Consider the following 18,855-nt stretch of genomic DNA (forward strand, 5'->3'; position numbering starts at 1 on the left):
TAACCTAGAAGTTCTGCTGTCATATTTTAGTTTAGGGAGCAGTGATACTTGTTTGATTCATCTGTGGTTGGCTTTGGTTGTATCACTCATCTCATTCTTGTTCTTGTTCTCCCTAAAGTATTCCTCAGTTTAGGTTGGTGTAAATTGCATTTAAAATATTTCTTTCTTTCCTTCTATGATGATTTTCCAGAAAACCTTTTTCCCAACATTACACTTAGGCTAAATCAAGAAATAGGGGAAAAAAATGTTACTCTTCAAACAGTTTATCAGCATGCTGTTCTTTCTTAAACATTTCAATGCCAGGCTAAATTCTGTACTTTCATACACCCTTTTTGCTAGGAGAATGTTACTGTTATATTGTATATTAATTAAGTTCATAATGCAGAAATTAAGATTATAGTATCTGCTGTTAAGGTAAATTTAGGTGGGAACAGCAACCTTGTGTTAAATTCATCCAAGGAAAGAATTCCAGTGCCATCTGCCTTGGAGCTGTGCTGTGTGTGGAAGCATGCACAGGAGCAGAGCCTTTTGATGCTCTAGGGCAGGAGGCTGAGTCCTGGCAGTAACCTCAGGCCTGGGCCAGAATATCCATTTCCTTGAAGTCATCTGTTGTGGTTAGACTTCTCCTTGCTCCCTTCTGCCTTACATCATCTCCCAGAGCAGAGTCAGGTCCAGTGTTTTGACTTAATCTCTCCACTGTTGACTGTCTTGGAAGCACATGGCCAAAAGCCAGCTGCATTTGTGCAGTGACAGTTCAGCATGTTCCACCCAAATTCCGCAGACCAACTTGTGCTGAAAGCTGAGGGACTTTCTCCTTTACAGTTTCAAAGAGTAAGCTGTTACTCTGCTGATTGTGATGCAATACTCAATTGCTTGTTAGCCCTGGGCTTTTTCTCAGCTATAAGGTCAAATTGGCAGAGATTTCTACTAGTCATCCTCTAGAGCCTTCAGATATATTGGAAAGATCTTTCATTCCATGATAAGAGTTCTTAAATGAGCTTCTGACTGGTTTTGTATCTTGTATGTTTAATCTGACAAAGATCAAAAAGTCACTCAGAATATTATATTCTGATAAAGAATCAAAATATATTTGATACAGTTGAAACAGTTGAAAATATTCAATAGCTTCCTCCTTTCATTTTTAGCAATCTTATCATTTTAGTTATGAACATAACAAAATGTTTCCTTGATGGCCACAATATTACATGGATGAGTAGGGAGAACTTTGATCCCTGGTGTAATAATATTTCCAAAGGGTGGAGATGTCCTGTTGAAAGGCCTGAAATTCTATATAATTTAAAACATTCATCACCTAGGTCTTTCTTTAGCATGGATGGAGCCAAGGTTCTTGTTGTTAGATTAGTAAGGGTATTTCTAAAGCAGAACAGGAGACCTGAGAGGTGTATGTTGGTATTTGTGGTATTAGCAGCAGCACAAGAACAAAGGTGTGTCTGGTTAGCAAATTCTGACTTTCAGAGATATCATCTGTGCTAGGCAAGAAAATTTTCCTTCTGTAGTAGAGCCTGTATCATGAGATACCTCTGCTGCCAGGTTGAACAGTGTTCCTGTGTCTGGAAGATGTAAAGGTGAAGCTTAAGGTAAACAAGTAATGTTTCCCAGGGCAAGGCTTCAATCACTGGTAATAGGAGGCTAGGTTGGAGTCTAGTGAAGTAAGGCAGTGGGTTTTCATGGAAATGTGTTTTTATCTTCTCTTTTACAAGAGCTATTTTAGAATACATGTTTTCACAAGATATGATAATGTCATCTTTTTTTCAGTGTATGCACATTTTTTCAGTTTCTGAAAGAGGTGGATGTTAACATGGATACTGTAAGCACTAAAGTTGATAGCACTGTATCAAGGCTGAAAAAGAAATATGATGTATTATTTGCACTATACCACAAGTTTGAAAGGTAGTGTATGCTTTTTCATTTTGAAATTGATTTCTTTGTCTGTCAACATTTAAGTATTTGAATTTTTCAGACTGTGTTATAGGAGCCCATTTAAACTGTGTGTGCTAATATTTGCAGAACAGTGAAACTGAGCTGTTTACTTGCATTAAATAAATACCTCTCACATTTTACTCCATAACTATCACAGTGCTGTGTTAAGCAACCCCCTTGTTGCAATACAAACAGTAGTAAGAGTAGCATGACAAGTGATTGCTACTCACTATAAGCTTTTTACAGGTATAAAGAGGATTGGTTTACTATATAAATATTTTATTTTTGTTAAACATTCTGCCTTCTGAATCACAAAAGACTTTCAAATCTCTTAACCTTTGAAAGGGGTAGGAGATCACTCTTTGGTAGTTTATAGAATGGAGACAAATATATCCTAGTTTGTTTTTGCATGAACTGATTTTTTTTCTTCAAATGGTATGTACCTAAAATAATTGGGAAGCAACATTGCACCACAAGGTTTGCAGTGACACTGAAGAACTTCTAAAGACTTTAAAATGCCCTTTTATAGAGTGTTTTGTGCAGCTGCAGCACACTTTGCTGTGTTGTCCAAAACACTGGATAGTAATGTATGTACAAATCTTGTCTTTCTGGAAGAAAGCAATTTTATTATACCAAGGTAAAATAGTTTTGCTGTCTTAAGCTTTGACATAAATATGCAACACAACAGCATTATTTCAGGCTTGTCAGGGCTACAGTTGATCTGTTCTTTATCTGTTCTTTGAGTCAGCTTTTGTTTTTTAAAGTTAGAAAAATGTTTTGTGAGCTGGTGTATTTTTTTAAACTAAATTGAAGTCAAAGATATTGCATAGTTTTCTTGCAGAAGCATGTTCAAAAATAAGAATCTATTTTATTTTCTAGGACTTGTGGCCTTATTTATCTGGAACAACCTAGTAGTGAGTAAGTTTGATTTTCCTAAATCGTGTTTGTCAAGATATGATGTAAAACACAATGGCATGTTGTCTTTTAACCCTTCAGGACTGACCTAAGTAATAGTATGCTGAGTGTTTACTTTAGATTCAGTGTGGGCTTTGAATTTCAGTGAGATGATGGGAAATGCAGAAATGGTGTTATGTATATATCTCTATAAATGTGATCTGTACATGTTATGTGTATTATACGAGTGTATTTGTATAAAAATATATATAGCATGTGTATGTATATATAAGTAGATATGTATCATATTAGATATATAAAATTATATATAAATACATCCCTCCTCCATGAAGTGCTGCCACCCAATGGGAAGCCAATTCTTCAATGGCTTTACAGGAGCTTAAGTTTTTTCAAATGTGTAGTCATAATTACAGAGGGAATGGAATGAGATTTTTAGTAAACATAACTCTATGTGAAATAAAGTTAAGCATGTTGTTAAATAGTTCCATAGACTGAAGCATGTTTTCAGACGTAGTTTAAATTGTTACAGAGCTATCAATGCAAAGTATTTTTGTTTCCCTGCAGGATTTCTGCTGAACTCAGTTCTGTATTAGTCCTAAAAAATTACTGGATTACTTTTTTGCTGGCAAAAGGTGAGTTTTGGTTAAAACACAGCAATTTTGCTGAATATTTTAAAAGTGAGTGAGTTTTTTTTATATGTCCAACAAGATACTGGGATCCTTAATACAACTAAGTATTGTACAGACCCAGAATGTTTCAATTGTCTGGCTTTTTTAACTGCTAAATAATATTTTTTTAAATGCAGTTTGGCTGTTTTTCTCACTGATATACTTTCTATATATAAAGATACGGATTAAAGCTGTCTAAAATTTGTATAATTTATTTTTTCTTTTACTGTAAGCATTGCTATTCTGTATTTGTCTATTCTGAGGTGCTTTGTAGTCTGTCAGCATTTTAATAATGAATAATTAACTTAAAAAACTGGCATTTTTTAAAATAAGTTTATATATATTATAAATATATATAATTTAATAAAACAAAATTAATAATGAGGTATTATAGTAAGTTCCTGAAAGCATGTCCTTTGAATGTTACAAATCTTTCTTGAAAAGGTGGAAGTTACTGTTAATGTTGAGTGATGAAATGTTCCTGTCCATGGAGTTCCTGTCTCATTGAACTCCTACTAAAAGGAATAAATTACATATCTCAAGTGCTGCTTACTGCAAGTGTGTGCTATCAATGGAGTGTATACATCTCTGATATAAAAATCAGAATTGGGTAGGCTGAATTTTGTGGAGCTTTGTCACTAGAATTCTCCAAGCATAGGCATAAAGCAAAACCCACAAAAAATTTTCTAGCCTGCCTTTTCTTGAGAACAAAAAAAACAAAATTTTCTAGAAAATAGTTGGAGCTTCAGAAGAGCCTGGGTAATGCTTGCTACTTCTGATGGAAAATAAATACAAACATTGCAACTGTAAGTAGAGCACAGGTAGGTCTGTAGTTGTTCAAAATCACTATCAACTTCCTAAATTTTTCATGGCAATGCACCCTGTCTTGAGATCTTCTCTCTTGGCTCTCTAGATCTTCTCTGGCATATGAGTCATAATTTGGGAAAAACTGGAATAATGCAGCTCTAAAAGTGCTCTTACTTTTGTGACTTTTAAGTAATTTCATAAAAATCTGACAGACTGAGCCTACAGTGTGATAGCATGTTTTGAATTTCTCTTCATTGTATGTTAGTGACTCCTGCTTTCTGAGTGTTTAGTAGCTTTCAAAGAGCTTGCATAAGACCATAAAAAAAGAAAGCAGGGAGGAATTACACAGAAGCAAGAGGTTATTCCTCTACAGTAGAAAGGAAAAGAAATCAGGAGTGAGCACTGAGGGCAGGATTTTGTACACAGTAATTTTATTTTGTGTGTATGCTATCTCCAAAGCCGTGAACTGAAGTGCCATGAGTTTTAAAATCAATACCCTTTAAAGAACATTGGCATTCTGTATGACTCTTCCTGAATTTTAGTGTTCTACTATATGAACTTCCAAATCTTTGTTTTGCAAAATTGCTTCTAAAATTAAGTCAAACATTCTCAAAAAGGTTTTCTTTACCTTTTTAAATATTTGCAGGTAAAGTGTTGCAAGTGGAAGATGACCTGGTGATTTCTTTCCAGTTGTTGCTGTGTGTCTTAGATTATTTTATCAAACTGTCACCTCCTGCTATGCTCAAGGAACCATACAGTAAGAATTTTTTGGTTTTTTCCATTGAAGTAGAAAGTAAATTTATTAAATTTCTATTAGCCATGTTACCATTCATTATTAACATAATAACACTTTTTGAGCTTATTGAAATGCATTTTTTCTGTGTTAGTAAAATTTACATGATAGTAAACTTTGAATTAAATTTCCTGAATGTGGCAGTATGTTTAATATAATTTTAGCTATGTCCTCTCCCCTTACTAGTTGTTTAGGAACTTGTTAAAACAGCAAGTTTAATTTGGTAAAATGATTCTGGTTCTGGATAGATTATAACTGAGAACTATTATTTAACTTTTATTTTATTGATATACAGTATAGCAGTATGATATACAGTGTAACAGCATAACAGAAGAAATGTACAAGATACTGGACTGTACAGATATTTAAAACAAATATACAGTGCATAGCAACTCAAAAGATTAGAGGTAAAATGTAGACAGCTTTGCTTTTATTACATCCTGTTTGCAAATGTCACTATTTTAAGTAAAAATATAATGGGTCTTCTCTATAAAAACTTCTATTCATCAGTGAGTTTTTATTTGTTAGGTTTTTATACCTAAAACTTGGAAAACCTCGCTAGAAAGGTAGAAAAAGTAAGTATTTATAGCAACTTTGAAAGATAGAATTCAATTTGAGTTAAATGTTTTCTTCAGCAAGCTATGGAATTAATGTACTGAAATATTTGAGGCCATAGGATGTGACTCACACTTTTTGTACTAATTAGTTTACCCTCTGATGGGTTAAGATGCAACCCTGTATATTGACCCTAAATCTATTTGCTTTATTTCTTTCTTTGGCAACTAAACGTCCACCTAGGTTGTAATGCCATAGAACAGATAAGGTATTCACTACTGTGTTCTTTAAATTCTATGTTTTGGAGGATATTTATCTGATCTAGTGAATATTTGTTGCAGGTAAGTACAAATAACCTTGCTCTTTTTCTAATGTGAATGAAGGGGGAAAGGATGGACTTAGGACAGCAAATCCTGCTTTCCCCCAGTACAATTTTGAATTTAAATTTGTCCTTCCTAGTAGGATGGGCATATATGCTGCTGCTTATTTCAGGTGTTATAAAGCAGATCCTTTTCAAAAACTACTGAATTTAAACTACCTGGTTTTGAATTCCATGTTCACACTGATTTATTTTTTTTCAGTGAAACCATGCAGAATAGGGGCTCATTTTTAGAAACAGTTTGGTTCTGTGCATCATATCTTCAAAAAAAATTCTGCTACTTGAGACTAAATTGCAGATGTGAGTGTCACTGTCCTAAGTGCAAAGCAGTGGGTTTCTGATGTGAACTGTCAAACAGCTCTGCATTCTTTGAGAGAATAACACAAAGCATTGTTCAAACCCTCGTGACCAAGAGGCTTCATGCTGTGATAAATGATGTCAAGCTTTATGATCTGAATAAGGCTGAGGGAATTAAGATGCACCCACCTCTGCAGTGTAGTTTGTCAGAGTTTCTCAGAGCAGTTGTCAAATGAAAATGAAATTACAGGTGTGAGCAGCATGCTGATTGTGCTGTCAGGTTTAAATCAACAATATTTAATCATATTAATATATGTTACTAATATAATTCACATATTTCAGACATTTAAGTCATCTATTTTGAGTTTAACAAAATGAAACATTTTTACCTTGCTGTATTAAGGTTTTTTGATACTTTCTTTTAAGTGGACTTGTTTGTTTCTGTTTGTGTGTCTAGGGATATTTGGGGAAAGGAGGAATTCCCTCCAGGACCATATTCCAGGTTCCCACTATCACTTAAGTCCTGCATTGATTTATTGTCCTTCAGGTTCTTGTTTTATACTTCTTTAAAAATAGAAAAAATAGTTACTCATCTGTGAAAAGATAAGGCTTTCCTAGCTTTGCAAAACAGATTCTCAGTAAAAGCTACTTGCAGGAAGTGCTGTTACAATTACATTTTGTGTAGAGTAGCTTCTTAAAAACAGAATGTCCAAATACTGATACAGGAATTTAAAGATTAACTTCCCTTTTGTATAGATTTTCTGTAGTGAGGGTTTCTTGCCTGGCTGAACGGATGAAAAAGAAAATATATTTAAGGTGGAGATGTGAAAAAATATATAAGAAGTAGAATCTTCTAGGTTTAATAACTTAAATTTCTTCTTTCTTAAGATGTCCCTAACCTTGTTCTGATGGTTCTGAATCTTTGCAGAGTCTTCTGTGTCTGCAGTGACTGTAAATGGTTCAGCTCGCACTCCAAGAAGAGGTCAGAGCAGGAGTTCACGTACTGCAAAGCAGCTTGATACTGACACAAAAATTATCGAAATCCTTTGTAAAGAGCATGACTGTAATTTAGATGAGGTAATGCCTGCACTTTAAAGTCTGATAGATCTTCCTGCTAGACTCCATCTGGAATATGTATTTATTTAAATGGTCTTTTTAAAAAATGTCGTTATTTTGTCAAGTAGTTACCTTCAGTAGTGAAGTTATTTTACTATTCTATAGTTTTTCTAGTCAGTAGTTTAAAAAACAAACAAAACTCACCCAAAACAAGCACTTTGATATGGGTGATAGTTTTGCCAGGGTAACTGAATTGTGAATAATACAATATGAAGTTATAGACTGATTGCAGCGTGTAGCATATGGATGCAGGGCTGCTCTGAAGGAGTTTCACAGCTGCATCCCATGATGAGAAAATGTATGCAAAAAGCACATTGCTTCTGTGGGAGATCTTAAAAGACCCCATTCACCTTTTCCTCTGCTGTTAAATCTATTTCTGTGTAAAAAGGACTGATTTTTTGAATATCCAGATGGATGAAGGAAGCAGAAATGTGAGAGGGCTTGCAAGAGTGCAGTTCTTTTCCAGTTTAATCACTTAGTATTCCAGCAAAGGATTATATTTGCATGCTTACATATCACTATGTTTTGGATGTATAACAAGTTTTGTTCTTGCTTTATTGTAAACAAACCACAGTGCACTACAGAAATGTCTCAGTTTCTTGATTTAAAGATGTGAAAGCAGTGTATGCATAGGTGTCTCTCTTCCTTGCTAATGTTACATTTTTTCCCTTTTTTTAGGTAAAAAATGTGTATTTCACAAGCTTCATTCCTTTCTTGAATTCTGCTGGTATTGTAGCTTCAAATGGACTACCAGAGGTAAGTGGAGGAATTTAAGATATTTTGGTGAGCAGATGCTGGCTGGGTGCCAGCCACTCTTTTAACTCCTCTCTGCAGCAAAATCGGGAGAGAAAATATAACAAAGGGCTCATGAGTTTAGAAAAGGATGGGAGAGAGATTGCTCACCAAATACCATCACTGGCAAAACAGACTCAGCTTAGAATGTTAGTTGAATTTATTGCCCACAAAATCAGAACAGGACAATAAGAAGTAAAATAAACGTTAAAAACATCTTCCCCCCACCCCTGCCTCTTTCCCAGGCTCTATGTGCTCCCCATCAGCAGTGCCAGGAGATGGGGAGTCAGTTTATCACATGTTCCTGCCACTGCACAGGGAGTGGAGTCCTTCCCCTGCTCCAGTGGGGTGTTCTTCCTACAGAGCATCCTCCATGAACTTCTCCAACAATGAGTCCATCCCATGAACAGCAGTTCTTCACCAGTTGCTCCAGTGTGGGTCACTTTTCCATAGGATGCAGTGATTCAAGCACAGCCTGCTCCAATGTGGGTTCATTCTCCCTAGGGTCCCAAGTTCTCCAGGGAATCTGCTCCAGCGTGGGCTCCCTCTCCATGGGTCTGCAGGTCCCTGCCAGGACCCTGCCCCAGCGTGGGCCTCCCACAGGCTCAGAGCCTCCTCTCAGGCATCCACCTCCTCCACAGGCTGCAGGTGGATCTTTGCATCCCCATGGATCCTCCATGGGCTGCAGGGTCACAGCTGCCTCACCATGGGCTGCACCAGGGGCTGCAGGGGAATCCCAGCTCTGGCAGCTGGAGCACCTCCTGCCCCTCCTTCCCCACTGACATTGGTGACTGCAGAGGTGCTCCTTTCACATACTTTACATCTCTTTTCTCAGACAGCAGTTGTTTCTGTGTAATAACTTTTTCTCTTCTTAAATACATTATCACAGAGGCATTGTTATAATTACTGATTGGCCCAGACTTGACCAGTAGAAAGGGTCAGTCCTGGAGCCATCAGGATTGGCCCTGCTGGACATGAGCAAAGCTTCTAGCAGCTTCTCACAGAAGCCACCCCTGTAATCCCCCCAGCTACCAAAGCCTTCCCATGCAAACCCAAAACAGACAGTTCAACAACTGTGTTGTACTTCATGCCAAATTGCTTTACCCATTGGTGGAGTTTTAATAGGTTCTTCTAAAATCATCTAGCAAAATGAACTGTTTTTTAGGAATGTGGGTTAACAGGGATTCCAGTATTCATAAAGTATATTTAGCTTATACATTTGAATTTAATAAATTAATCTCCTGAGGCTAAGCCAGGCTTTGCTCAAAGCAAAAAGCTTTTGCTCCAAGCAAAAAGTCAGTGTTGCATATCCATGACCTTGGTAAGGCCATTCATCTAAAGTACAACTATTACAATATTAGGTCTCTGAAGTCACTCTATAAATGCTTGAAGTCTTAAATTACACACCTCAATTTAAATACAAATGAGACATGTTATTGTAGTGTTGTTGGAAAGATATCCAGAAGATTAGTCTCAGTTTCACAACTTGGCTGAGTTTGGACTGCTGTGTCTGTGCAGAATTACTTTCATCTTGCTGAGCTGTTGCCTGGATGCAGCAGATTCTGCCCCTATGCAATTGCATCCAGAGTGCATTTTAATAGGCAACTTCTTGCAGTGTGTTTACATTCATCATTCTTAAAAGTGTCAGTTCAGCTGTGTGTCACCAATAGATGTGGTAACCTGAAAATAAGCAGCTCTGACACTGATCAGAGCAATGAGTCTGCAGGGTTCAACCAGGTTTATCCTCTGTTCAGTGTCATAGTGTATTGGGTGGGGAACAAAGTAGAGGACTCACTGAAGATCTTAATCTCTTCCTAAATTAATTTCAGGGTATCAGTAGCCTGTTTAGACTTTTTAATTTGTGTATATGCATAGTTGGGAAACCCTAAATGAACTTCCAGGGAAAGGCATTATACAGCTTATTCTCAAATCAGAGGGTTTCATCCAAGGTTGCTCAACTTAAGCAAAATATCAAAATTATTAGCATAAGACTTGCTAGTGAAAATACTACAAAATGAAGGATTAGAAGAAAAGTCCAGTCACATGATCTTTGCTCCTTAACCTTGAGTGCCAGAGCAGAAAGTTAGAGCTGTGCTTCAGAGGTTCTTGGTTCATACATGTAATCAACTAACCAATAATCATGGATGACATCATCAGTATAATAGCTAGTTATGTGGTACATTTAAATTGATTTTCATAAAAAACCACTGAGCTTTTGAGGAACTTCAATGTTTCTTCCAAATCAAGAAAAGCTTTTGAGGCTTGATGTTGGTATTTTGTTTGACTTTCCCATGTGTTTACTGGTCAGGCTTTATGCACTGATGAATAGATTGATACAGAACTCTTATTTTTGACTGAAGGTTTCTTCCAAGTTGACCCAGTACACCCATCTTGTCCAAGAGCTGCTGGTTTTTTTAGAAATTTATGAAATACTGAAATGTTTTAGATGAAAAGAATGCATGAGCCATTAAGAAGATAATGAAAAAACAAAATACAAGTTTCTAAGTTTTTAAATAAAAAAATAGCGATAATGAGAATTGAAATATAATCTTTGGTTTGATAGACCTAATCTGAAGGTTTTAATTGTGAGATCAGTTTGGAGCAAATCCATTTGGCAAAGGTAAAGAAGAGGGTAAGGAGCAAAGCTCTCTAGGAGGTATTTGCAGCTTTCTCTCTTGAGACTGAGAGGGTACTAATTTGGGTTCATATGCATTGTTGCCTATTTCTCTAGCAGGAATTTGCCACAGCACAGCATTGTTTAATAAGTTTAAGGGCTCAGGGAGCAGATAATTGAGGTGGCTGCCTACTTTAGGAGGAAAGCAGCAGATTTGGAGGGCCAGGTAAAAAAATTGCAGACTTCCTGTTAATGTTAGTCACTCAAAGTAAATATGAAAAGAAGTAATTAAAAAAAAATCCGATAAACTATTCCATGCAGAGTGAAGTAATATCAATCTGGGATTTAGTCAATTAAGAAACATTTAACAGTTACTAAAAAATCTACAGTGTGGCTATGAAATAACAAGTCTATTTTTGTAGCAATAGGCATGTCTCTTAAGAGCTACTCCAGCACAAACATACTAATATAAAATGAGGAAACTCCTACTGAGAAAAAGTTGATTTGAGTTTAGGCCTTGTTGTCCAAACCAGCAAAGACAGGGACTGAGCCAGTTGCTCAACAGCTGTTCTAAGAACAAGCATTTTACATTTCCTGCTCTTGAAGACACCCCTTTTTCTGGAAGGAAAGATTTAAAAATGTGGAAATGTTAGTTTGGTTTGAAGGCCTATTTCCTAATCTAACTATTTGTACAGTGTCAAGACCTACATTTCATCAAAAAGTTCTTATGATCTTGGATTGTTTTCTCTTATAAACAGTAATTTTCCTCTGGCTATGCTTCAGCTGTTGTATGAGAAACAACAAGGTCATTCTTTTAGCATTTCAGCATTGTAATCATGAAGTAGGAATAGCTTATGTTATTCACTAGATTGTCAAACTTGTTCCTGTACAATAAACTTGGGTTTCTTTCGCTGTCTTTTTGAGGTTGAAGTTATCTTGAAACAGTATGACGAGCTCTATCTCAAAAACCAAGACATAGACGCGAGACTGTTTCTGAATCACGACGAGACTCTGCAGCCTGATGTCATAGCCTGGTAATATTTCCATTTATTGCTTTCATTCCCTGACAGAGAATGTGAGCTTGTGGTGCTCTCTGCCCCCTTGTGTTACAAATGGAGATCTCTCTATCCTGTTGACCTAGCTTTGTAGTTCAGCTAAGGTATTTCTGGCATCACCAGCCTTGCTTTATGTCATCACTTAAATAATAAGGGAACGTATGACTAATTGCCTAAAATGATTTGGAGGCTGTGCTCTAACTCTTACTCTGTGCAAGGCCCTGTCATCCAGGGAAAGCTGAGGAATCAAGAGGAGGAGGAATGTCATGCCAGCTGATTGGGTGAGCCAGAGATGGTGTTATGGCTCTGAACCAGCTGGCACTGAATGGTTTGGGTGGTGGATGCCCCATTCCTGGAAACATTCTAGGTTAGGCTGGTTAGGGCTCTAAGGACCCCCATTTAGTTGAAGATGTCTCTGGTTGAAGGTGGATGGAACTAGATGGCCTTCAAAGGTCCCTTCCAACCCAAACCATTCTATGATTGTTTGATTTTATTTTTTCTTTCAGTCCTATACTTACATGCTTACATTTCTGACAATTCAACATCTCTATAATTTAATGTGAGCTTACCACATGAATCTGAATTTATCTATGCCATGAAAATACACTAATTTAAAATTGGATTAAAATGCAACATACCATCTCTATATATGAGTTGAGCTGTTTGTAAATAGAATTCTAGAACATGAAAAAAGCTTGGAAGGATACCTTAGAGCTTGTCTAGTCCAAAATCCTGCTCAAAGCAGATCTACTTGGGAATTTAAACAACTGAGGTAATTGGGCATCTAGGTCTTCTAAAAATCTGTTACACATTTTTTTTCTTCAGATTAATAAGTCTTTATAGAAAACACTGTCTTTTGAATTGTATTAGTCTTTCATAAGTTTGTTTTCCATTTCTGTAGCTCACAGTTGGAGAGGACACCACTAAAAAACAATCCTGATGAGGAAATCACTATTCCACAGACTCCTGTTCGGTATGAGTTCTCTTGAATGTATTCTTTTTTTTAATATTGTAGCTAGAGATATTAATCTTTAGAGTAGTCTTTTTTTAATTTTCAAGGAATTGTGGCCTTAATTTTGTTGTTTTTTTTCTCATAAACTATACTGTAGTTCTGATCACTGATACTTTTTATTTGTAGTAGATATAAAGCCCTCTAACAGTGGCAAAGATGCTTCCTTAAACTTCTTGACATTAAGAAAGTCCATGAGTATGAAGTTTCTGCATTGCTAAAAATTTGAAATGTTCTAAACCAACTTTGATCTTGAGAGAAAGTATAGTGATATTTAGATTTTCTTCATCCACACTTGGGATTTGCTTCGATTTTTTCAAAACTGATTCTATTTAAGGTAATTCATGTGAAGGTCTGTTTCACCAGCCCTGATTCTGAGCTGTAGTAAATGTTTTTCATGAAGCCACAGAAGTGTCAGTAGATGGCAGCAAAGGTTTGATCACCAGCTTAGAGTGGAAAGTGTATCCTTTTCTCTCCCTGAATAAACAGGACCCTGTATAGTATGTGTTAAAAGCACCATGCTTAGTCCTTTGAGTTATCTTAGTGTCATATTTCTGAGCCTAGATTCATAGAATCTGCTTTAAATCCCCTGAAACTGGAGAGAATTTAATATTTTTTATCAGTGGATTCATATCTGGTCATTTATGTAGAAATTAGTATATAGAAAGGGTGTAAGTACTAGTCATGAGGATAATAAGATTGCATTGTATGTTTTCATTTTGTTTTTCCAGTGTCCTTACACTTTTCTTTATCATTAGGAATGTTGTGGCAGAAGTGATTTTTACCAATACTTTGTAAAAAGTAGATTAAAGAAAAATGCATCTTATTGCTGTTGTTGCAATGATTGAACACATTTTTTGTTGGGTTTGCACTTATTTGACTGGTGATATGAGCCAAATTGAGGTTAAATGATGCAGAAATTTAAAACAGACCAACTGTAGTGGGTCTAGCACTGGCCAAATGACAGTGCACCCACTAGAATTATTTACTCATTTTCTGCTGTGAGATAAGGATTAGGAGGAGAGCAAAGCAGGCTTAAAACTTTAAAGGGTATGAGAAAACTTTATTAACAGAACTGAAAAAAAATCAGAATAAAACTTCAGAACACTTCTACCCCAACCCTTCTTTCCTTTCATCCTAACAACATAGAAACAAAACCTGGAACTTTCAGTGAGTTTACCACCTCTAAATTAGTCTTTTTTGGCTCACATAGTGAGAGGAGTCTCTCTTGCCATGCCATGGAGACTTTTCCACAAGAAACTGTTCTCTCATGGTTTTAATTTTCACAAAGAGCAACCACACAGAAAATCTGCAATTGTGAATGAAGTCCCTCCCACGGTTTGGTAGTTGTCCCACAACTACTGTCATGAGTCATTTCAGCTTATTGGGGTACAATTTTAAGGATGAGCTGTTCTAGTATAGAAACAAAAATTCTCTTCTTTTGTCTCTGGGAACAGAGGTTTTCTTCTTCCATCCTAATACAAGGTTTTTCATCAGTTTCATCTCTCTCTGTTCAAGCTTCTCACTGGAGCACAGCTACTTCAATATTTGCTTGCTTCAACACAGGTGCCTCTGTTCATGGCTGTGGCTAGAGCACTGCATCCCCCAATGCATTCAATGAGTTACAGGAAAAAAAAATTTAATGCATCATTTATATCTTCACCATAGCCTTACAAGAGAATTTCAGCCCAAAGACTAAGGCTTCTCCTTGCTCTCCTCTCATCTGGGATTTAACTCCTTCACTGACCTCGGTGTCTCCATGTTGTTTTCTTTGTGTCTTCACCCTTTCTCTGTCACTTGAGAGAGGATTGATGTCTGCAAGTTTCTTCTGTGTATTGAAGGAGTTAATATCTCACCTGGGCCTGTGGATGGCCATGTCATCTCTGCCAGGTGTGGCTGCTCTGACTGCACAGCTGTTTTCTGGCCCATGCCATGTTCAATTTCAGCCTCTGTTCTCAGCCACATGATTTTTCCACATTGCCAGAAGGATGGCACAAGGCTGGAAGCAAGAGAATTTCTCCTGGGGCTTGTTCATCTTTAAATGTGACTTCATAGAGGTGTATTCAGCTCTCTTAAATGGTATAATAGGGTGTCAGTATCCAAAACTAGCCAGCCAGTTGGTTCTGTCAGGTCCAAAGGAAGCTGCCAAGGTCCTTGCAGGGAATCACTTCTGTAACTCATGGTTTTTTTGTTTTTTTTCTGTAACAAAAACCTAAACTTAACTCACAAAATTCTACTTAAAACCAAAAACCACAATGAAAAATTCAGGAAGTAACAATACCAGAGAAGAATCAAACTGTTTCTTAGGTATTAAGGCATTCTTTTGGTTATTAAAATTATCACAATCCATGTGTACATAATTAGATAAATTGTATTGTTAGAATTCAGCGTAGTTAGCACAATGCATTAGATTTTCCCAAGCAGCTTGTTTGATAACTGGAGTGAGAACTGAAATCATAATTCTTTTTTGTGTGGATTTGCTGTTCAGTTTCTGGCAACTGTCGAGCCAACCTTAATGCTTCTTATGCATTTGATTGTGTTTTTCCAGAGCGGCAATGAACAACATTCAGCAGTTGATCATGATTTTAAACTCAGCAACTGATAAACCATCAGATACTCTCATCATGTACTTCAATGTAAGTGACTATGAAGAAGATTTGTGGAGGACTCTTGGAATTATCACTCAATCAAAATATACACCTGTAGATCTGATGCACATGTTTTTGAAAAAGTACATTTTAATTGCGTTGGTCTAAATGTAATGACTCATTTTAGCACTTCTCTAACTGTTGTGTACTGGAACCTTTTAAGTGCTTAAGTACTTTAGTTACTGAGCTACATATTAAAATACTTTTATGTATGTATTGAATGGAGAGAAAGGCAGTGTAAAAGGGAAACAAAAAAGAGAAAAAGATGTACAGCACTCTTTTAAATACTCCATTTTTATCTATGCTGATGACCTTATTGAGAAGTGTTACAAAGGGAAGCAGAAACCATTTAAATGATTGAAATGTTTTTGAAATAATGTGTTTTCTTTGCCTTTCCTTCCCCTAATTTACTTCCTGTACTTTTTTAGAATTGCACAGTGAACCCTAAGGATAGTATCCTGAAAAGAGTGGAAAGTTTTGACCACATCTTCAAAAAGAAATTTGCTGAAGCAGTTGGGCAGGGATGGGCTGAAATTGGCTCACAGGTAAGTATTTGGGTTGAATATCACTCACTTGAGCTCTGTTAGCACTAGCTGGTGTGAGACCTGACTTCTGACTGTCCTCATTCAGTGTAGATCAGTAAAGGTAAAAAGTAACAGCATGCTTTTCAAATTGAGGAAGGACTGTAAAGATAGCATTTAAGAAATTCCTCTTAATATGTAAGAAGCAATAGGAATTGGGTGGAAATATGTTGGAAGTACTTTACTGAGGAATGGAAATTTTTTGAGGGGGAGAACACTTTAGGTGAAACATATATTTACATTCATTAGGCTAACTTGGCCTAAAACTGCCAAAGGTGACTCACTTCCTTATAAAGTCAGGAGAGCAGCTGTGCTTTCAACAAGGATTTTGGAAAATAAATCCAACCAAGTTTGTACTCGACAGTCTCCTTCCTGTCTGTCAGCCCTGCTTTTTATCCTGTTAGCTGTGAATCAGTGTGAACACAATTCATGTTGTTGCACTTGGTTAAATCTTCACGTGGTTGGGGCAGTCACACACCTTTGTAGCTCTTGAGGCCTCTCCAGTGTTACTGACCAGTGGAACTGGGGACAGTAACTTGTTTATAGTGGCTCTGTCAAAAACTGGAACGTTCTGCATTATTAAAACACTGGAGTCTGCCTGTTATATTCTGTTAAAACTTTTTGTAATATTCCTGAATTTCTCATTCTAACAGAGGTACAAGCTTGGAGTGTGTCTCTATTACAGAGTAATGGAGTCCATGCTGAAGTCTGTAAGTTTAGTACCCCTATTTTAATACTGGCAACACCTCTAGAAATACAAAGCATATTTACAAGTCTCATCTGATTTATTTCAGGAGGAAGAGCGCCTGTCAGTGCAGAATTTCAGGTACTTGTCCCTAGTTTGTTTTTGAAGTCTGCTATTTGAAGTCTTAGGTCAAGTACTGATAACTTCCTTTCTCTTCAGCAAACTTCTGAATGATAACGTCTTCCACACAAGTCTTCTGGCATGTGCTCTTGAGGTTGTTGTGGCTACATATGGCAGTAAGTTAAATCTGAAGTCCTTAATTGCCTTTTACTTATTGATAATTATTATCATCTATTCTAATATAGAGTAAATAGCAAAAAAACCTGCCCAAAACACAAAAAACAACTCACTGAAATGTCTGACCTAGCAATGATTCAATAAATACAAAAAGGAAAAAAACATCAAAGGTGGAAGAATGTAGAATGTGTGATAATTTAGTCTGTTTTCCCTTCAGGAAATGCTTCACAAAGTGACAGCACTGGTGCTGAAACAGACTTGTCTTTCCCATGGATTCTCAATGTATTTGATTTAAAAGCTTTTGACTTCTACAAGGTGATTGAAAGCTTTATTAGAGCAGAACCCAGCCTAACCCGGGAAATGATAAAGCATCTGGAGCACTGTGAACATCGAATTATGGAGTCTCTTGCTTGGCAATCTGTAAGTAACACTTGAAAGTAGAAATTGCCTTTGTATCATGTGCTTATCTAGAAAAAAGAAGTAACACTCAACTCTGTAAAATAAGTTGTGGTCTTGCTGAGATTTGGTTATAGAAAAATAAATTAAAAGAGGAAAGCAGGATTAGTTTGGGCATGTCTTCTGGTTTTAGAAAAAGGGAACGTATCAGAGGAAGAAGTCAACATAGGTCTGCTGATTTACATGATTGTAAGATAGCATCATTTTACTAGTCTTGAACAAATCATAAGGGTAATACCCTTAACTATGTTTTGGTACCAAAGTCAGCAATAAATTGCATGCTTTTATTTGAAAGTTAATTTTATCCAGTTGTTATTCCTACTTGGCAATAGGGTCTCAGTTCTGGGCATCTGATATGTTTGCTAATACTACTTAAAATATTGTTTTGTGTTGTCCTTTGCTTTTCAGTCACTTTGGTATTTTTGGATGCCATTAAAATAAAATGCTGGAAGGTTGCATTGTTTTTTTTAGGCTGTATTTCAGTATATCAAGCATTTTTTTTTTCTTTTCATTGTTTGTTATTTATAAACCAGAAATAGGCTATTTATGCCACAAAGCAGGAGACTATAGAGGCTGGTAATTTTGAGCAGAGAGACATAAAGCAACTGTTTTAGAACTGAACCCATATCTTTTAGTTCTGGAGAGGAAGGGGTATTTTAAGAGGCAGAGAGGCAGACTCTATTTTAGGAAACTTGCAATTATGCAAAAAGTATTTGAGACCTTAAGAGGACCCAAGTTAGAGGTACAGAGCTATCTGTGTTTTACTCTCTACAAGCAAGAAGTGGCTCCTTCTCCAAAGCAGCTTGAAGCAATTTTACTGATCAGCAGTACACCATATCCATCAGTTTCTACCCAAAAACTCAAACAAGGCATGCAGGATAATCTAATTTAGACTGGACTTTCTGGAAATAATCTGCACTTTCAGACTGGAAAATCCAGAGGGTTGTGTTTTCAAAAATTAGGGGCGCTGCAGGCTTTTGTGAAACAAACTATAATGTCATCAAGCACAGGATTACCTCTTTTTTTATTTTTTTTTTATTTGAATGCTTTAATGTTTTGACTCTTGAGTTTCTAGAGGGATGTGTTTGGTACTATTTTGGGGTGGCTGATTTGAGTGTTATGGAATAGCTCAGTTGGAAGGAACCTACAAAGATCACCTAGTGCCATGGAAGGATGTGGAGTGGAGCCCAGTGGAGGGGATGTAGAGATATGTGCATGAGGTATCCAGGGGCCCTGCTGTTCACCAG

General features: G+C 36.6%; 1 protein-coding gene across 1 annotated transcript in view; it reads left to right on the plus strand.

Moving 5' to 3' along the window:
- RB1 (RB transcriptional corepressor 1) overlaps positions 1-18,855 on the plus strand; it is a 70,578-nt gene that overhangs the window by 9,836 nt on the left and 41,887 nt on the right. The window contains exons 4-17 of the mRNA XM_079318883.1: positions 1,777-1,911; positions 2,821-2,859; positions 3,421-3,488; positions 4,978-5,088; positions 7,284-7,432; positions 8,150-8,227; positions 11,802-11,911; positions 12,834-12,905; positions 15,490-15,577; positions 16,018-16,134; positions 16,824-16,880; positions 16,965-16,996; positions 17,075-17,151; positions 17,370-17,572. Coding sequence (XP_079175009.1) covers positions 1,777-1,911; positions 2,821-2,859; positions 3,421-3,488; positions 4,978-5,088; positions 7,284-7,432; positions 8,150-8,227; positions 11,802-11,911; positions 12,834-12,905; positions 15,490-15,577; positions 16,018-16,134; positions 16,824-16,880; positions 16,965-16,996; positions 17,075-17,151; positions 17,370-17,572 — 1,336 coding nt within the window. The remainder of the gene's footprint in view (positions 1-1,776; positions 1,912-2,820; positions 2,860-3,420; positions 3,489-4,977; positions 5,089-7,283; positions 7,433-8,149; positions 8,228-11,801; positions 11,912-12,833; positions 12,906-15,489; positions 15,578-16,017; positions 16,135-16,823; positions 16,881-16,964; positions 16,997-17,074; positions 17,152-17,369; positions 17,573-18,855) is intronic.

Source organism: Erithacus rubecula (genome assembly GCF_903797595.1).
Source record: "Erithacus rubecula genome assembly, chromosome: 1".
Classification (NCBI taxonomy): Eukaryota; Metazoa; Chordata; class Aves; order Passeriformes; family Muscicapidae; genus Erithacus; species Erithacus rubecula.